The sequence below is a fragment of the Mesoplodon densirostris genome, chromosome 16 (assembly GCF_025265405.1).
Source record: "Mesoplodon densirostris isolate mMesDen1 chromosome 16, mMesDen1 primary haplotype, whole genome shotgun sequence".
NCBI lineage: Eukaryota > Metazoa > Chordata > Mammalia > Artiodactyla > Ziphiidae > Mesoplodon > Mesoplodon densirostris.
In genome coordinates, this window is record NC_082676.1 from 24,909,928 (window position 1) to 24,929,875 (window position 19,948).

The 19,948-nt window shown below is 47.9% G+C and overlaps 1 protein-coding gene across 3 annotated transcripts in view; it reads left to right on the forward strand.

Annotated features, from left to right (window-relative positions):
• PIGU (phosphatidylinositol glycan anchor biosynthesis class U) overlaps positions 1-19,948 on the forward strand; it is a 132,218-nt gene that overhangs the window by 87,224 nt on the left and 25,046 nt on the right. For 2 of the 3 annotated variants that reach the window (XM_060120008.1, XM_060120007.1), the window contains exons 10-11: positions 400-524; positions 7,050-7,192. In XM_060120008.1, the coding sequence (XP_059975991.1) occupies positions 400-524; positions 7,050-7,192 (268 nt within the window). Of the gene's footprint in view, positions 1-399; positions 525-7,049; positions 7,193-8,395; positions 8,697-19,948 lie in introns of those variants that run through there. The other variant, XM_060120009.1, reaches the window with a different exon arrangement.

Genomic DNA, 19,948 nt, shown 5'->3' on the forward strand with positions numbered 1-19,948 from the left:
CCAGTGTTAGAGGGGCCTCTGGCGTGGGTGGCTGCCTGATAACTCTGACAAGCAGTCATTTAAGCCCAGTAATAAAGGGCGCTGACTTCTTGTGTTCTCGTCCTCGGCGGCTCCTGGCGGAAGGCCCAGAGCTGGCGGGGGTGGGGCTTGATCGAAACGTCTCTGTGGGCTCTTTCTCTACTGTTTGCTGGGCTCTTCTCACCACCTCTGGGTATCTCTGGGTCCCTGAAGTTTTCTGCTCTGCTGCTTGGCCCGGCCCCGTGTCTTGTGGGTAGCAGAGCCAATGCCTCCATGAAGTCCCCTGGAGAGTATTTTTGGGTTTCAGGGATGGGGTCAGGAGTCTCTGGGCTGGGCCTGGTCCCTGACCGATCTCCCTCTCTCTGCCCTGTCTTGTCCCAGGGAGCACCCTGTCTTCTTCATGTTCATCCAGATTGCCATCATCTCCATCTTCAAGTCCTACCCGACAGTGGGGGATGTGGCTCTCTACATGGCCTTCTTCCCTGTGTGGAACCATCTCTACAGATGTGAGTACTCCCACCTCTCACCCCCTGGTGGCAGATTTGTGTCACCTAGCCCCGATGAAAACAGCCAGGGAAAAAGGAATTGATAGGCATTTGCTGGGCATCTGCTGTGCTGGCAGCACCAAGAGACAGTGACATGAGGCACAATATCTGCCTCCTAGATGCTACGGACTAGTGATAATAATACTAGCATTTATTGAGTGCTGTGTACCTGGTCACTGTGATTCTAAGGGTGTTACGTGCTTTAGCTCATTTTATCTTCACACCAGACTTTAAGGAAAGTATCCCTGTTTGCAGATGAGAAAACTGAGGTACAGAAAGGTAGAGCCACTTGTTCAAGGTCACATGACTGGTAAGTAGTATAGAAGGGCTGGCATTGGAATCCAGATGTGTGATCCTCCAGCCAGCACTGTCCAGTAGGGCTTTCTGTGATGATAGAAATGCCCTGTGTCTGCACAGTCCAATAGAGTAACCACTAGCGTGACTCAGAAATGGACTTTTTAATTTAAATTAAATTTACGAAGCCACACATGGCTAGTGGCTATCGTGTTGGACAGTGTGGCACTAGGCCTTGGCTTACCATTTCCCAGTGCTGTACTGAAAGGTCCATAGAAGACAGATGGACAACACTAGACTTCTGACCTGCTGTGAAGACCTCTTTAAGCTCTAACCATCCCTTCCTCAGAAGACAGCCTAGCAGTGATCTGGTTGTGCTTTCTAGTATTTCCTAGTGTTTCCCTGAGTCAGGCTCTTTGCCCTCTGTGTGGGTTCTTTTCAGTGTTTGTGGGCTCCCTGAGGGTAGGCTCATGACTCACTTGCCTCTGTGTCCCCAGCACCCAGGATTAAACCTGACACACAGAACAGCTCAACAAATGTTTGTGGATGGTTTTTTTTTATATATATAATTTTTATTGGAGTATAGTTGATTTACAATGTTGTGTTAGTTTCAGTTGTACAGCAAAGTGAATCATTTATACATATACATATATCCACTCTTTTTTTTAAGATTCTTTTCCCATATAGGCCATTACAAAGTATTGAGTAGAGTTCCCTGTGCTATACAGTAGGTCCTTATTAGTTATCAGTTTTATATATAGTAGTGTGTATATGTCAATCCCAATCACTGTGGATGGGTTTTTTAAACCTCCCTAATAAAGAGGCAGTGCCAGTGACCCAACACCACTTGATTCTCTAAAACAGGAAGGGAGCTGTTGAACTTGCCTTGCACAGCAAAGTATCAGGAATGAACTCGGGGCGGGCAGGCTTCAGAGGAAGTAAGTCTTTGTTGTTGTTTTGGGGCTGCTGAGTGTCAACCAGGAAGTGAAACTGACCAGCTGCTAGAAAGAAACCTGTCTGTAGGAGTTAGCCTCTGAGCACAGGTAAACAGGTGAGTGGGCAGGACAAGCGGGGCTGCTCCTCCAGGTGACACCTGGTGGGGCAGTGACCAGATGACCAGACTGGAAGCAGGAAGTAGCATCTTCTGTCTGTGGCATTCTCATTGCACAGACAAGAATCACCCAGTCCAGTGGGCTCAGAGTCAGCTTGGCAAGTCACAATAGCAGAAGACATGTGAACATACCCCAGTTTGTGACAGGGTGGGTCTTGGGGATGTTGATTCTCTTTCCCCCAAAACGGATCCCTTTTTAGCTGTCTCTCCCACACAGGGCATCTCCCCCCGATAAGACCTTTCATCCCATATTGCTGAACACAGTCTGGAGCCAGCACCTTGAGTCTGAATCCTGGCTTTCCCATTACTAGCAAGTTATGTAACCTTTCTGAGCCTCCCATTATTTCATCTATCAGATGGGGGCAATATCTTTCATGAGTGTTTTAAGTTTGAGAAAAAATAAATGTAAATAGCACCGCATTTATTAGTAGTAGTAATAATTCCACAGAGGGGTCTGCTGCATAGTTTCATGATCAGAGCTTCAGGCTCAGTAGCCAGTCATTCAGAGTCATTGAAATAAACATATTTTTCAAAACTTGAAATGAACTATTTTATGCCCTCTGGGATGATGAGGCACAAAAAAATAAGGATGGGGTTTCTGGAAACCTGGATGAGCTAGTAGATGCTGTTGCTGGCTGGCTGGGCAAGTTCAGCTTGTCTGAAAGTCCTGCAGAGAGTGTTGGCTGCCACCCCTGGAGGTGCAGCTCCTGCAGCAGAGAATACTCAGGCTTGGAGTGTCTGGTTGGGGCATGACAACTGTGAGTCATTACATTCATGCGGGAGCGTCTTCAGCCTGGTCCTGTGGACCTGTGAGTGGAGATTTTGTGAAGTCTGTATGCCTAGGTTGAATATATTCAGACTTTTAATGTGGTTAAGAATTCAGTTTAAACATGAGTTACCAGTGCCAGCATGCCTGCTCGCACATTCACCATTTTATTTTCCTGTCCTGCTCAGTGGGGAGAAGAGGCATGTGGGCCCTTCCCTGAGTGCAGGTCCCAGATACCGGGACTCAGTGGTGCTTGGGGCCAGGATGAATCATACAGACACACAATTGCGGTGTTAGGGAACAGCCTGCTGGCAGAACCCGTGCCAGCCTGCAGTGGTCCAGCTCAAAGAGCCAGTTACCAAAGGGATGGATTTTGTGAGTGTGTGTGTGTGTGTGTTTTGTTTTTATTAAACTATTGTATAAAGATAAAAGAATATTGATTTTAAAATACTCATTAATTATAAAAAATAATGATACAATAAATTCCCATGTACCCAGCACCTAGTTTAAGAAAAGAAACATCACCACGTCCTTTGAAGTCCCTAAATCCCTTCTGTGCCCCTCTCAATGACACTGGATTCTTTCAGTGGAATTTTATTTCTGAATGCCTGAGGCTCAGAGAGGGAAAGTGACTTGCCTGAAGTTTCAGTTTGTCAGTGGTGGAGCGACAGATCTGATGAAGTCGCCCAGTGAACTTGGTGGAGAATCTGATTCCATCTGGCCTAGCACGTCTGATGAAGGGTGAACCCTTGCGTCTCATCAGCCCTGGTCATCTGTGACATCTCCGACATCTCCGACACCTCCTGGTGCCTGGAACAAGCCGTCCTGTGCCCCACGTCCCTGGCTCCATCTGCTCTGGCATATACCTGTAATCCTCTGGCCTGTCATCCAGCAAGAGTGAGTAGCAGCTCCCCAGTCCTGCAAAGGTCACCACAGGCCAGAAGCCAACTGGATGCTGGTGACAGTTCCTCCAGGCACATGGGAATGTATCTTCACAGCTTTTTGTGATTGCACCCAGGAGCTGCATGTGAACCTCTCTCAGTCTCTGCACTTGGTCACCTTCTTGTCACCCGGTCTGAAATCCAGAGTGGCTAGAGGCATGGAACAAAGACCTACCTGCACTGTCAGGCCACAGGAGCTTTATATCAGGAATAGTGTATATTCTTCAGCAAAATAATTTCCAGGGGATCAGAAAGAACCACTGAGAAATGTAAATAGTGATGTTGGAGTAGAGGAATGATAAATAGATATGTTCTTTCTTGAGGTTGTAACACTATTTAATAATAATAACAATAATAATAATTCTCAGTGCACACATCCCTTTTCCCAGACTTCTGTTTCTGGGAGCAAGGACAAGGCTTCTGACAGGTCTCAGAAAGGCTTGAGTCAGGGCTTTCACCTCTCAGCTTTGAAAACCCAGAATTGTGGAAATTTCAGATCAGAAAAGAGGACCTAGCTAGCCCTCCAAGCCATGTTTCCAAATTGTAGGATTTCACGGACCACTAACATTCCAAAAAATTCTGGTGACAGAGTTGCCAACTTTTTATTTTTCTGAAGACATGAAAACAGTCAACTACTAGCCATTCATCCCCATTTCATAAAGGAAAATACTTTTTAACAACAGCAACAGGCAACAAGACACCTATCATTTCTTAAGAAAGAATGAAGCTTAAGTTGAAAACATTCAGCTTTAATAAGAACTCTGAACTATCTTCTCCTTATTCTCAGTGTGACACTGACCAGTGAAGTCTCTGTTGCAGACCAGTATGGGCCTCTTATTTGGCAAAGGTCTGCAGCTGTAATCTAGTGGTTCACAGCCTTGGCTGCATATTGGAATCACCAGGGAAGCTTTTAGAAACCAATATGGGGTACTCCCCTGGTGGTGAGTGGTTAAGAATCTGCCTGCCATTGCAGGGATCACGGGTTCGATCCCTGGTCCGGGAAGATCCCACATGCTGTGGAGCAGCTAAGCCCATGCTCCACAACTACTGAGCCCGCGTGCCACAACTACTAAAGCCCACGAGCCTAGAGCCTGTGCCCTGCAACAAGAGAAGCCGCTGGGGCCTCCCTGGTGGCGCAGTGGTTAAGAGTCCGCCTGCCGATGCAGGGGATACGGGTTCGTGCCCCGGTCTGGGAGGATCCCACATGCCGCGGAGCGGCTGGGCCCGTGAGCCATGGCCGCTGGGCCTGCGCGTCCGGAGCCTGTGCTCCGCAACGGGAGAGGCCACAACAGTGAGAGGCCCGCATACCGCAAAAAGAAAAAAAAAAAAAAAAAAAGAAAGAGAAGCCGCTGCAATGAGAAGCTCTTGCACCGTAATGAAGAGTACCCCCTGCTCGCCGTAATTTGAGAAAGCCCACGCTCAGCAACAAAGACCCAAGGCAACCAAAAATAAATTTAAAAATTTAAAAACCAATATAGATGCCTGGGCCCCACCCCTGTAGACTCTGATTTACTTAGTCTGGGTGAGGCTCCCCAGGTTAGTTCATTTTACAACCAGAATTGAGAACTTTATCTGTAATCCAGTCCCCTTTCCAATGCATGAACCCCAAGTATAGCATTTCAACCAAGTCATTGTGCAACTGAGACAAGAGGCCTTAAGGTTCGGGGGTTTCCCCATCTCTTAACTATCCCAAAACTCTGACTTGGGAGAAGGGATTTCCTGAAGGTCAGGGTCAGAGAGGGGAAGGGAACTTCTATTCACTAAGTGCCTGCCGGGAACCAAACCTAAGGTTTTTTTTTTAAGTGGTAATTTTTTAAAAAAGATATTATTTTAATTAATTAATTTTAAATAATATTTATTATTTTATTTAAAAATATAATAAAGTGTAAAGAAACAATAATATTATATAATCCTATTGTCAGATATCCCCTAGTGAATTAAAAGGAAAAAAAAAAAGTACAGCGTGATAGGCAGAATAATGTCCCCTCCTTGCCCCCCACAAAGCTGTCCATCTCATCATCCCCAGAACCTGTGACTGTATCACCTTACATGACAAAAGGGCCTTCAGATGGGGAGATTATCCTGGGTTATCCAGGTGGGCCCAGTGTAATCACAAGGGCCTTTAAGAGTGGAAGACATAGAGGCAGCGGGTATATGGGAAATCTTTACCTTCTGCTCCGTTTTGCTGTGAACCTAAAACTGCTCTCAAAACTAAAGTCCAAAAAAAAAAAAAAAAGAGGAAGAGGGAGGCAAAAGAGGAGGCCATAGTGATACAATGTGAGAAGGACTTAATCCGACATTGCTGGTTGAAGATGGAAGGGGTCATGAGCCAAGAGTGCAGGCAGCTTCTACATGCTGCACAGGCAAGCAAATGGACCAGAGCCTGTGGACTTCTGACCTCCCAAAATGTAAGAAAATAAATTATATTGTTTAAGCCACTAAGTTTGTGGTAATTTGTTACCATAGCAATGGAAAACACACAGTAATACATCTGTGCCAGCTTTTCCACACAACTTGTTTAACTCATGGAACACCCCCATGAAGTAGGCAGTGTAGCCCTGTTTTAGAAATGGGGAAGCTGAGACTCTGAGGAACTTGGTGGCAGAGCAGGAATTTTCACCACAGTCTCTCTGAGGCCGAGGCCGTGCCCCACCATCAGGCTGCCTTCCCCCCAGCGGAACTCGGCCTGCCTGCCCGCGGACCACCCTGTGTAGCAGGTCCTCCCTGGAGCTTTCTCCCTGGTGGGATTCCACATTCCTTCCAGGGGTAGGGGGTGAGGTTAGAGAGGGAGGGTGTCAAAAAAAGACTTTTAAATCATCTAAGGAAGAGTGAGGGACATTTGAAGAGCAAGGCAGGAGACTTAAGACATGAATTGAGGAGAATGGAAACTGTATTCCTAAGACCCAGGGCTGTGGCACCAGAGAGATACTGAGAGGTTCATGCTGCCATTTCCATCCATGATTCACTAGTCAGATAGCACCCTGCTTGGGGACAGGAGAGGAGCTACTCTTGGACACCCCGGGATTGGGGGTTAGAGGGCAGTGTCTTGCTGAAGTACCTCCTTGCGGTGCCCAGAGGCATTCACAGCGTTGCCGACTGTAGCCAGCCGAGCCCACAGTGGGAGGTAGAGTCCAAATCTAGGACCTCTCGCCAGCTTTGGGTGTGAGGAACCATTGCCAAGGGTCTGAGGTCTGCGTCTTGGCACCCTGGCGCCTCTGAGTTTGTGTGTGTTGGGGAGGGGATGGCGGGGGGTTCTGCCTTTGAGCTACACCAAGCTTTTCGTGGGCCACTGTGTCCTGCAGGGCCGTCACTGCAAGGAAAGGGCCCCAGTGAGAGTCAGCCCTGGGCTAACTGACCGTCGTCTGTCTTTGCAGTCCTGCGAAACATATTTGTCCTCGCCTGCATCATCATCGCCTGCTCCCTCCTCTTCCCTGTCCTGTGGCACCTCTGGATTTATGCAGGAAGTGCCAACTCCAATTTCTTTTATGCCATCACACTGACCTTCAACGTTGGGCAGGTAAGAGTCAAGGGCAGCACAGGGACAGGGATTCATTTTGTAGCCTCAGACATTCGACCTGGGCCCTGGGTTCTGCCAAATAAGGTTTTGGAACGAGAATGAGGTCCCATAGAGAAGGTAGGGCAGTAAGAGCAGCAGGGGAAGCTGAATTTGGCTAACGTTTGTTGCATTGAATTCTCACAGCAAGCCTGTGAGACAGTGTTATCCGTATTTTATAAATGGGAACCAAGGCTCACAGAGGTTGTCGATTGCCCAAGGTCATTGGAGGAGGCAAGAACCAAGTTCAGAAGAAGGCTCAGTTCCTGAGGCCGCCCTCTTTCTGTAATCGCCTGGGCTGCGTGGCCCCTGGAGTGGCTGCAGCGTGCGAGGGCTGGGGGGTGGGGGGACAGGAAAAGGGGAGGGGAGACTTTCCAGGCTTCGCAGCAGCAGGAGCAAAGGCAGAGAGATGAGGAATAGTTTGGTCCAGCTGCTGGGCGCATCTGGAACAGAAACTGTGCAGCTGGGAATAGCAGGAGAGGAGGCTGAGCGGGTCCCAGAATGAGAAGTACCAGCAAGGAGCTCCAACCTTCCTCTGGTCCAGGGAGAGCCTCTCCCTTGGTGCCATAGAACAGTGGTTCTCAGCATCAGAATCACTGGGGGTAGCTTGTTAAAAAATGCAGATTCTTGGGCTTCCCTGGTGGCGCAGTGGTTGAGAGTCCACCTGCCGATGCAGGGGACACGGGTTCGTGCCCCGGTGTGGGAGGATCCCGCATGCCGCGGAGCAGCTAGGCCCGTGAGGCTGGGCCCGTGAGCCATGGCCGCTGGGCCTGCACGTCCGGAGCCTGTGCTCCGCAACGGGAGAGGCCACAACAGTGAGAGGCCCACGTACCGCAAAAAAAAAAAAAAAAAAGCAGATTCTCTGTTAATATGTTTTAAATCCTGTGCTTATGTTACGACTGTCACAATCACGTGGCTTTGATTGTTTAAAAAAAAAAAAAAAAAAAAAAAAGCAGATTCCCTGATCCTGCTCCCAGACGCGATGATTGGAATTTGTGCTTTTAACAAGCTCTCCAGGGATTCTGTTGCAGGTGGTTTAGCAAACTTACCTGAAGTCCCCTCATCCACTGTGCTGCGTTCCCTCATGTCAGCTCTGTCCTAATTGTCGAGTCAAGGTCTTATGAGAATCACTTGTACCGTCTACCATTTCAATTGTCATTGGCACAGCCTGGCATTTCCTGTGCATAATGGACGGGATGGGAAGCAAGGCTCGCCTGAAAGACCAGTGATGCCAGTGAATAATCCCCAGGGAGATGCTTGCCTCCAAGGTTAGCTGCTGGGAAAGAAGAAGGGAGTTAGGGCTCTTGCAGTGACTGATGGATCTGGTATTTCCTGCATGGACATTTCTGGACAACTAATGTCCAGTCCAGCTATTTATCTTGGTTTGTGTACAGCAGAAAGAGAGATGGAGGAGGGCCCTGTAGCCTGGATAGGACCAGGCCAGGGGGTCTGTTCTGCTGTCACACACACAGGTTACTGATGGCGGATGCTCAGCCCCTCCTACCTGTGTCCATGCAAACAGAAATCTGCGGGATGCAACTTAGTACCTTGAATAAATCCAAAAGGTTGTTCTGGCTCTTCTGTCTTGCTGAAATCCCCTTACTTTTCCTTTGAAAGTGATGACTGGCATGTGACGGCATTGGGCCTGCCCTGGGCCTCTGGGGAGCTTGGCGAGCTCCACTGAAATAGTCCACAGCTTGCTGTCAGGTCATGAGTGTTGAGTGTGGGTCAGGAATACAAGTTGCAGTGATTATGAAGTATCCATGGAACTTGCCAGATAACAGCTTTTTTCCCTAGGGCTGCCTTTATGAGAAAAGGCTTTCTGAAATTGGCATGGGAGATGTTTGCCAGTTGTCAGGTGCCATCAAAGGCAGGAGAAAAAAAAAGGCAGGAGAAACTGAATTGTTGGAAAAAGGGGGATGGGGCTGGAGGTGGGGACCAAGGCCAAGTAGATGGAGGGTTTTAGTGGCTGAGCTATAGAGAAAAACCAGGTTGATCTCTTGGCCTTGTCCTTTATCTTTTTCAAAAATCTCTTTAAAATGTATTTTTAATCATACAAATAACACATGAATTCATTATTGCCAGGGAAAAGAAGTCAAACAAAATAGAAGCATATGGAATGAAGAGTAAAGATTCGCCTGGGTGCCATCCCTTTCCACCCTAGGGCAGATGTGATCGTTAGAATCAGTTTGGTCTGTGCCTTTGCAGACTTCCTCTGTGTGTTTACAGACAGCTGAGTCCATAAGCAAACACAAAGACATCCCACTCTAAGTACTGTTCTTTGACTTGCTCACCTTGAGATCATTTTTTTTAACAGCTCTGTGATATCCCTCCTGTGGTAGGATGTCCTGTGGGTTTTATGACTGGGTAGGCCACTACTGATAGACATTGAGGATACTTCTGGTGATTTCACTATTATAAATGGAAGAGCCCTGCATATGCCTCCACATACTCTTATATACACATGCCAGTCTTTTCTCAGATTCCAGGTGGTGGGATTTGCTGGGTCAGAGGGCATAAGCATTGTACATTTTGGCAGATTTTGCCAAGTTGCCCTTCAGACAGGTCATACCAGCCTCCAGACCTCCCAGCAGCAGGCCAGGTGCCTATAAGCTGGCAGTTTGTTCCGACATCCAGCACACCTGTGTCATCGGCCTGCTCGGGTCTGGCTTGGTGCTGTGAGCCAGAGACAATTCTGTTGGGTCAAATGCTTTCTGGGACTGCAGGCTTTGGGCTTTGTTGCTGCTGCTGCCAGATCACTAAAGGGGTGTAGCAGAGAGAGGCACTTACTCACCAAGGCAGTCACTCGAGTCATATCCTCGTCCTGGAGCATTAACTGAGCTAGAAGAGCACCCCTCATCATGAGGGTTATACTAGCCCAGCCCTCCGGCCTGTTGGGAGCCACAGAGTGCAAATAGACATTTAGAATTTTAGTTAAATGTCACCTCCCCAGAGGGACCTTCTTTGGGGTTTCCCCACCCCACGGTCTCTTTCTTTGCCTCCTATTTGTTTCCTTCACAGCACTTACCCAATTTGCAACTCCACATTATTTACCTGCTTCTCTCTCTACCTCTCCCACTAGCCTGTGAGCTTCATGAAGGCAGAGATCCGCCTCTCCTACCCACTGCAGGGTCCCCAACCACCTGATCAGTGCTTGGCATAGAGCAGTTGTTTAGCAAATATTTGTGGAATGATTGAATGAACCAAAGAGAGCCAGGGAGAACGTCATGTGATTAATGTGGAGAGTGTAACCGCTGGAGGAATCCAGAGGCAACAAGATCACCTTCCCTGTTGAGTGGTCAGAGAAAGCCATAGGGATGAGGAATAGGGACTGGGCCTTCCAGACTCAGAGAGGGGAGGGGGGAGAGGGTCTAGGAGGTGGGCAGGATGGGGGCCAAGTCACCCCTACTGGCTAATGTCAAGGGATGGCAGCTCTGTCCCCAGCCTTTCTCTCACTTCTGCCAGAACCTGGTCTCTTTGGCCAGGGAAGCCCCTGCATGTCATCCACAGCCCAATCCAGCTCAGCTTCCGTCTAACCTACAGTCATTGCTTCCGGTGAGATGTATGGCATTCAGAGTGTGTCCGCAGTCCCACAGCCTGTTCTTCTCAGCTCTTCTAGCTGCAGCGGTGCCTTTTAGTCACCTGGTCCTTATTCTCCCCTCCCTGGGCAAGACAGATCAGAGCTGTCCTGGGAATCAGATGAGTACAGATTTTTAGCAGGTGTCCAGAGTCAGGCCCATCATTGCTGAGTCCGCAGCTGAATGTAGAGAACATCTCGGCCTGGAGATTTTAAGTCCTGCTGTTTGAGTCGGTCAGTTCCATGCTTCATAATAGAAAAAATCATCAGTAATTATTAATGACAGTGGCAGGTAAACCAGTGACTTAGGCCCCATCCTTCCTCTGGGGCCATTAAATATTTTTCAGCTTGCGGCACAGATCATTTGCTAATTATAATTGTGCCTGAGAGTCAGTAACCAGGAAATAACAGTAAACCATCCATAGATGCATAGGGTTTGTGTGTCTCACACGTACATGTGAGAGAGAGAAGAAGGAGGGATTAGATGGATTGGTTGACTGCGGTCCCCCCCCCCAACTCCGTCACTGCGTGACCTTCAGCAAGTGATTGAACCTCTCAGGGTTGCAGGTGATAACCCCACCTCTCGGGGTAAGAGGATTTGTATGTTGACACATGTTGACATGGGAAGTAGCTTGAGCAACGTGCTCATCAAATACCCAGAGCAAATTCCTAAGGAAACATTCAGACCTGGACACCAAGGGAAGGAGAACAATCCTCATCTTTTTTTTTTTTTTTTTTTTTAACCCTTTTCTACTGCAGGTCAGAGACCAGCAGAAAGATAATGGTCATGTAGGATTAGATGTAAACAAAAAGGAATGTTTAAAATTTAGCTTTATTAATAGTAAGGTAAAATGTTCCACTTACCCTAATTCAAGTTAAAAACAGGTAACCTAAGGAAATCTTTCCCTAAACTTATAATTAATAGTGGCTCATGTTTAAAGAACTCTTACTAGGGACCAGGCCCATGTGATCCCTTTAATCTTTTGGATCATGTGCTTGTCCAGCCTTCTGGGCCTTTTCTTGTGTGTTGATATGACCTCGTCTGCTCATGGAGGAGGAGTTTTAGCTGTGTGTGTGTTTTATTGTTGGCAGCATGATGAAAGTATGACTTTTTTTCCTTTTAATGAAACGTCTCCATGATCTCTCCTTGTTCGAACATGAGAGGAAGCTCCTTCCTGTTTCAGTCCTGCATGTTCGGCCTCACCCCGCCTGATGTAGTTACTCCCCTACTGACAGCCCTTCAAGCTGTTTTCCTTTTTTTATTATGATGAAGAATTGACTTAATCCTCATAACAGCCCTCTGAGGGAGGCGCTGCTATTATCATCTCGGATGCAAATGAAGCAGCTGAGGCTGGGAAGTCACGCAGTTGCGGAGCAGTGTGTTTATTGATACCCTGTTTCTTGTGCTCTCTCAGTAGACTGTGGGTTCCACTAGGGCAGCCCCCAGGCCTGTCTTGTTCACAACTGTATTCCCAACACCCAGAAGAAAGGAATGACCAGAAACCACAATTTCTAACCAACGATCTCACACAAAATTGCACATACATCCTGACCTCCCAGTTCCAGTCTCTGCGTTGGTCAGAGCCTGAGCCTGTGGCAGGTCCTCCTGCTGGATTCCTGGGGGGTCAGAGCCAGAACCCCCTTCCCCTCTCATCCAGGCCCCAAGAGCCCCGCTCCTGCTCATGTCTGCATCCAAAACAGACTCCGTGGTGGCTCCCCTCTGCCCTTCCCAGCAGGGCCTGGATCGCTGCCCAAGCTGCTGCCACCTCGCTCCGTACCCCGTCCTTGTGCTGCAGACCCATAGGCACTGGGCTGGCCCTGCTTTGGCTGTTCTGCCCTGAGGTCTGGGCACCAACCCTCTGGCATGTTGGGCCCCGCTCAGGACTTGCTTGTTCACTCGAGCACAAGTGAAACCGCAGTCCTGTACTGTCTCCTGGAATTACGTCTCCATTAGCCTGGTGTGTCACTCTCGGGAAGGGACCAGTGAGGAAATGTGTGAGGACGTGTTGGGCAGATCGCTAGTGATTCAGTGGCATGGAGCCCGCATTTGTGGACAGACAGGGGCTAATTTCAGGTTCATTCCCGTGGGTTGTGTATGGCCCTAACTGGAAGATTTGTTCCTCCTGACATAAGGTGCCAGTGGCCCAGGCTTGGAGCCCTCGTCCTCATCCAGCTGGATGTGCATGTTTGCTTTGCTTTTCTTAGCTGGTGGCATTTTGTCGAGGTCCTAGTTCATTCCTTTGTCCCTCCCGTCCTCACACTTTTAGCTCAGCACTCAGCATCCCAAGCTTGTCTCTCCCAGGCCCTTCCCCGCTCCCTCTCCTACCCCCACAGCAAGAGTGACGTGAAAAGCCCAAGCTAAATACAGGGGGTCAAGGCCAGCAGGAAGGCCTGGGCTTCAGTGGCCCGAACTCCACAGTGACTCTCAGCCCCATCCCTGCCCAGCTCACTGGATCTCAGGCGAGTCACATAACTCCTTGGACCTAATTTATGGATTTGCAAATATTGGGTTGGCCAAAAAGTTCATTCGGGTTTTTAGGCCCTCTGCTAGGGGTGAATGAGACACAGTCCTGCTTCCAAGGAGCTCACCGTCTGTGGGTGAGAAAGAAAAGGAAACAGGCAGGGCCAGGGCAGCATGATGGTGCTATAAATGGGGTAAACTCGGCCTGGGGAGCTCAGAGCTGGTGGTTACGGAAGCTTCGGGGGCGGGCAGCCTCTAAGTGACATCCTGAGGGGCGTGTAGGGTCGAACCAGGTTCTAGGTGGTAAGACCTGGGGGTGAGAGAGCCCGTGAGTGAGCTGTTGTGGAAGGCAGTTCTGTAGGACGGGCACCTGCTACCTGATGGGGAATGAGGCCATTTTAGGACAACAGTGGTCAGAGTGCTGAGGACCAGGCTGAGCTTTCGGTTTTAAGTGAAGACACCTGAGATCAGATTCATGTTCTGGGACTTCCCTGGCGGTCCAGTAGTTAAGACTCTGTGCTCCCAGTGCAGGGGGCACGGGTTCCATCCCTGGTCGGAGATCCCACCTGCTGCACAGTGCTGCCAAAAAACGATAAGGATTCATGCTCTGAAAACCTCCCTCTGCCAGGAGGGGAAGAGGTCAGGGGTCTGAGCTGGAATCTGGAGCCCAGGGAGGAGGCTGTTTAAACCTGCTGAGAGGGGCTGGTAGCCTCTGTTTCCTCAGCCTAGAAGGGTGGTTGTGAGTGGGGAATATGGAAGTGAGTGGGGAAAACTTGTATGAATTGAACAGTGCCACCTAGACGATAATTGCCTTCATAGCCAGCTATGATCTTACTTTGTGACCTTCCAGATCCTGAGGCTGAGATCTAGTGACTTCCCTATTATTTTGCATCTTTAGAGCTAGAGAGTGGAGGTCTGTTTCTTCACCATCTCCTCCCACGCATGTCCATTCAGGCCTGAGTTGGCAGGTCACACCAAAGCCCCGTCCAGCTCCACAAGTCGGCCGTCAGCCCCACCTGCTCCCAGTTTCCTAGATCCCAGGCAGCAAGGGCAGAGGATGCAGCACTCTGACTGCCAGTGGTGACAACCACGTGAGTTATCCCAGTCGTGGGCTGACTGTCAAGTGTCAGCATCTCCAACACAAGCAAGAGACCGGGGGAACGGGGACATGCCTGGGGTGACAGCACCTGCTTCTCCAGGGCCCTGCAGCCCAGGGGCCAGTGTTGGCCGTGGCTGCGATCCCAAGCCCTGTGGCTTCTAGACACACTGCATTAACAGCCTTGCTGGCTCTGTTTTCTCAGACACTTGTTTCGCCTTTTCTCAAGAAACTCTCTCTCCTTGGCTAAGTGACAGAGAGTGGATACGAAGCATGAGCATGGGGCTGTAGCAGGACTTGGCAGTGTGGGTACAGACCCCTGAGAAGGGCGTGGGGGTCAAGGGAAGGGCTAGGCTCTGGGCCTCACACAGGCAGGATGGGCATTGCAGCCTAAACGTGGTCACTTACTCCTAGGTGACCCTGGGCAAGACCCTAACCTCTGAGTTTGCTCATCTTGAAGTGGGGCTTATGAGCCCTATCCCAGGGTGTTGTGAAGATTCAGTGATGTGCTTTTTGTTAAGGGACCTAGCTCAGGGCAGATCCTCAGATGTTGGTTTCTCCATCTCTCCTTACTCCCACCCTGTAGTGGAGCGTGTTCTGACGATTTCATTCCACTTCTGATCTACCCCTCTCTGTCCCTGGCCACCCTTTTATCAGCTGCCCCATTAAATGTTCATCTTCTGGGAATTCCCTGGAGGTCCAGTGGTTAGGACGCGGCGCTTTCACTGCCAGGGCCTGGACTCGATCCCTAGTCGGGGAACTAAGATCCTGCAAGCTGCGCAGTGTGGTCAAAAAATAAATAAATCTTCATCTTCATCATGGCCCAGAGGGGAGCCTGGAGCCCTCGTGGCTGCCAGTGAGAGGAATGTGGTCTGACTGAGCCCTGGGAGGGAATCAGCAAACTGCTCCCAAGACGCCAGCCCCATAATGGGTCTGGAGTCACAGAGCTGGAGCAGATGCCACCCCATTTGGTGGGGAGGCCAGTGGGAAGTGACTTCACTCCAGGGGTCGCATAACTGAGTGTGGAGTCAGGGAAGACTCTGGGTGTGGGAGATGGTGATGTTGCCTCTCCAGGGATGAGAAGGAGCCTTTTGTGGGAAGGGTCATCCCATTCCGGGGGCAGGGCATAGGCAGAGGCACCAAGGTGTGGCCACGCAGTGTTTGCAGGACCAGGCTGCGTTCAGGGCTACGGGGACACGCAGGTGTGGCGCAGGGAGAGGGGAGCACTGGAGGTTGCTGTGTGTGTGTGTGTGTGTGTGTGTGTGTGCGCGCGCACGATCCCTCAGGGGCCAGGAGGATGAGGGAGGCCTTTGAGCAAGAGGGGGCAGTGGGAGGGAGAAAAGGGGGCTGAAGTGGAATTCTGAGGAGGGAAATTGGTGGAACCTGGTGGCTGATGGCGATAGAGAGGCCGAAGGGCTCAGCCACTGTCGATGAGGGCAGCTTTAAAGAATGGGCTGCTCTGAAAGTATCCCTAGAATAGGGAGGCTGTCCAGCAGTGTGGGTAAGCGTGTGGTGTCTGATGCCAGATGGTCTGGGTTCAAAGCCTGCCTCTGACACTTGCTGGTTGTACGACTTTGGGCAAATTACTTGAAGAACCTTTGTTTCTTCATCTATAAGATGGGATAGTTATAATGTACCTACTGTGAAGGTTTATTGCAAGGATTAAGTGTTTTAACACATGTAAAGTGCTTACATTAATGCCTGAGTATTATCGGCATTTTTATTAATAAGAAGAAACTATAGGGCTTCCCTGGTGGCGCAGTGTTTGGGAGTCCGCCTGCCGATGCAGGGGACACGGGTTCATGCCCCGGTCTGGGAGGATCCCACATGCCGCGGAGTGGCTGGGCCCGTGAGCCATGGCTGCTGAGCCTGTGCATCCGGAGCCTGCGCTCCGCAACGGGAGAGGCCACAACAGTGAGAGGCCTGCAAACCGCTCAAAAAAAAAAAAAAAAAAAAAAAAAAAAAAAAAAAAAAAAGAAGAAACTATAATAATGGACAGCATTTATCAGAGCTAGGTGTTTTTCTCTTTTCTCTCAGAGACCAACCGTTAGAGTTATAACTACTAACTACCCTAGAAAGCATTTAGTCCCTAAATCATGTAATTCTCACTTTCATATAATAAACTGAAAATTCTACAACTAGGTTTGTTTTGTTTTTTTTGTTTTCTTTTTTTTTGGCCTCACCGCTTGGCTTGTAGGACCTCAGTTCCCTGACCAGGGATTGAACCCGGGCCTCGGCAGTAAAAGCGCCAAATTCTAACCACTAGGCCACCAGGCAACTCGCCACAACTAGGTTCTTTTATACCATAAAAACATTTTTCATATTTGTTTTCAAATTAAAACCATTAAAAGATGAAAAAAATAAAGAAGGGGCTGCTCTTCAGGTCTCTGAAAGCACAGAGGGACAGAGCAAGGACTAGGGGAGCCACCGTTGTAAGTAATAAACGAGCGTTTATCACTCATCTTACAGATGAGGAAAATGCTGCTTAGGGAAGGGGAAGTGACTTACCCAGGGTCACACAGCGACTAACTTGCCCATGCTATTTCCACTGCTTCTTTCCCAACTTTCCCTGCCCAGACTGGGCAAAGTAGTGCTGAGTTTGCAGATGCTGTGTTGGCTGGATCCCAGGGCCTCTGGGAAATCCTTTCTCCTCAACCCAAATGGAAAGCCTCTAGGTCAGAAGAGGTTGTCTCAGCCAGCCTGTGACAGCTAGGGACTTCCCTCCGAGAGAGTGAAGCCTCAAGGCCAGTGTGTCCCCAAGATGCCCTCTCCCTGGGGACAGGGGCAGGGCACCCACTCAGGACTAGTGACTTTGGGTTCCAGACAGACCAAGCCAGCACACAGGGCTCTTTCCTTCCATGCCACCCTCCCCTGATACTTTATTATGAAAGGTTTTGCACACACAGCAAAGTTGAAACCTTGAAACCTTGAACACCTGTATACACATGACTTGGACTCCACCATTCACATTTTACTATACTTGGATGATCACAAATTATCCATTTCTCAATCCATCTTATTTTTGTAATGTACTTCAAAGTGAAGTATACACATCAGTACATTTCCTGTCAGATATTTCAGCATGTATATCATTAACCAGAGCTCCATATTTACTTACATTTTTCTTATGTGAAATTTGTATACGGTGAAAAACACAAATTTTTTTCATTTTTTTATTGAAGTATAGTTGATTTACAATGTTCTTTTAATTTCTGCTGTACAACAAAGTGATTCAGTTTTACATATATATATATATATATATATATATATATATATATATATATATATATATACATTTTTTTTTTTGCCTGCTGTGCAGCATATGGGATCTTAGTTCCCTGACCAGGGATCAAACCCATGCCCCCTGCAATGGAAACACAGAGTCTTAACCACTGGAACACCAGGGAAGTCCCTACATCCTTTTTTTATATTCTTTTCCAATATGGTTTATCACAGGCTATTTAATATAGTTCCCTGTGCTATACAGTAGGACCTTGTTCATTCACTCTATATATAATAGTTTGCATCTGCTAGTCCCCAATTCCTAATCCATCCCTCCCCCACCTCCCCTCCCTTGGCAACTACAAGTCTTTTTTCTATGTCTGTGAGTCTGTTTCTGTTTTGTAGATAAGTTCATTTGTGTCATATTTTAGATTCCACATATAAGTGATATATGGTATTTGCCTTTCTCTTTCTGACTTACAAATGGGTATTATTTCGTTCTTTTTTATGGCTAAGTAGTATTCCATCATGTGTGTGTGTGTGTGTGTGTGTGTGTGTGTGTGTGTGTGTATACATATATATATGTATATACCACATCTTCTTTATCCATTCATCTGTCCATGGACATTTAGGTTGTTTCCATGTCTTGGCTATTGTGAACAGTGCTGCTGTGAACATAGGGGAGTGTGTATCTTTTTTTTTTTTTAACATCTTTATTGGAGTATAATTGCTTTACAATGGTGTGTTAGTTTTGTGCTGTATAACAAAGTGAATCAGCTATATGTATACATATATCCCCATATCCCCTTCCCTCTTGAGCCTCCCCCCTACCCTCCCTATCCCACCCCTCTAGGTGGTCACAAAGCACCGAGCTGATCTCCCTGTGCTATGCAGCTGCTTCCCACTAGCTATCTATTTTACGTTTGGTAGTGTATATTTGTCCTTGCCACTCTCTCACTTCGTCCCAGCTTACCCTTCCCCCTCCCCGTGTCCTCAAGTCCATTCTCTATGTCTGCGTCTTTATTCCTGTCCTGCCCCTAGGTTCATCAGAACCTTTTTTTTTTTTAGATTCCATGTATGTGTGTTAGCATATGGTATTTTTTTCTCTTTCTGACTTACTTCACTCTGTATGACAGACTCTAGGTCCATCCACTTCACTACAAATAACTCAGTTTTGTTTCTTTTTATGACTGAGTACTATTCCATTGTATATATGTGGCACATCTTCTTTATCCATTCATCTGTCGATGGACACTTAGGTTGCTCATGTCCTAGCTATTGTAAATAGAGCTGCAATGAACATTGTGGTACATGTCTCTTTTTTTGTTAGAAAAGCATTTATTAAATCATTTAAAAATCTGCCTGTTTGATTTGAATCTTATTCAAATATGTAGTTTTCCCTAGGCACCCATTCAACTACATGTATTACTTGCACTTAGGTTTGGTTGACTGAAAGGATCAGAGTGGAGGATGGAAGAGGAGGCAGTGATGTAAACAAAACAGAATGTTAGGTCCCCCTCAAATAAATATCCGAGTAGGTGGTCCAAAGTTGGTATCATGTTCCATAGTATCAGGAACTCAAGCTCCTTATTTCTCATCGTTTTGTAAAGCATGGCTCCAGTGGTCTCAATGGTAACATTTACAACTGAGGTGATTTGGTTGGAGAACAGCTAACACTTCACACATGCTGTCTCATAAGGAAGTTTCTCAGAGGCTGCCACGTGACATTTCTGCTTAGACTCCACTGAACAAAACTTACTAATTGCAAAGGAGCTTGGGAGATACCGTAAGCATTTATTTGGTAGTACTTCCCATATGGCAGTTACTGCTCTTAACTCCAGTGATCCACTGTTCTGATAACAGATCTGTTCTCTCTTTTTCTTTTTTTTAAAATAAATTCATTTATTTATTTTTGGCTGCGTTGGGTCTTTGTTGCTGTGTGCAGGCTTTCTCTAGTTGGAGTGAGCAGGGGCTACTCTTCATTGCAGTGCGCGGGCTTCTCATTGTGGTGGCTTCTCTTGTTATGGAGCACGGACTCTAGGCATGTGGGCTCCAGTAGTTGTGGCACTCAGGCTCAGTAGTTGTGGCTTGTGGGCTCTAGAGCACAGGCTCAGTAGTTGTGGCACATGGGTGTATTTGCTGTGCGGCATGTGGGATCTTCCTGGACCAGGGCTCAAACCTGTGTCCCCTGCATTGGCAGGTGGATTCTTTTTTTTTTTTTTTTTAACATCTTTATTGGAGTATAATTGCTTTACAATGGTGTGTTACTTTCTGCTTTATAACAAAGTGAATCAGCTATACATATACATATATCCCCATATCTCTACCCTCTTGCGTCTCCCTCCCTATCTCACCCCTCTAGGT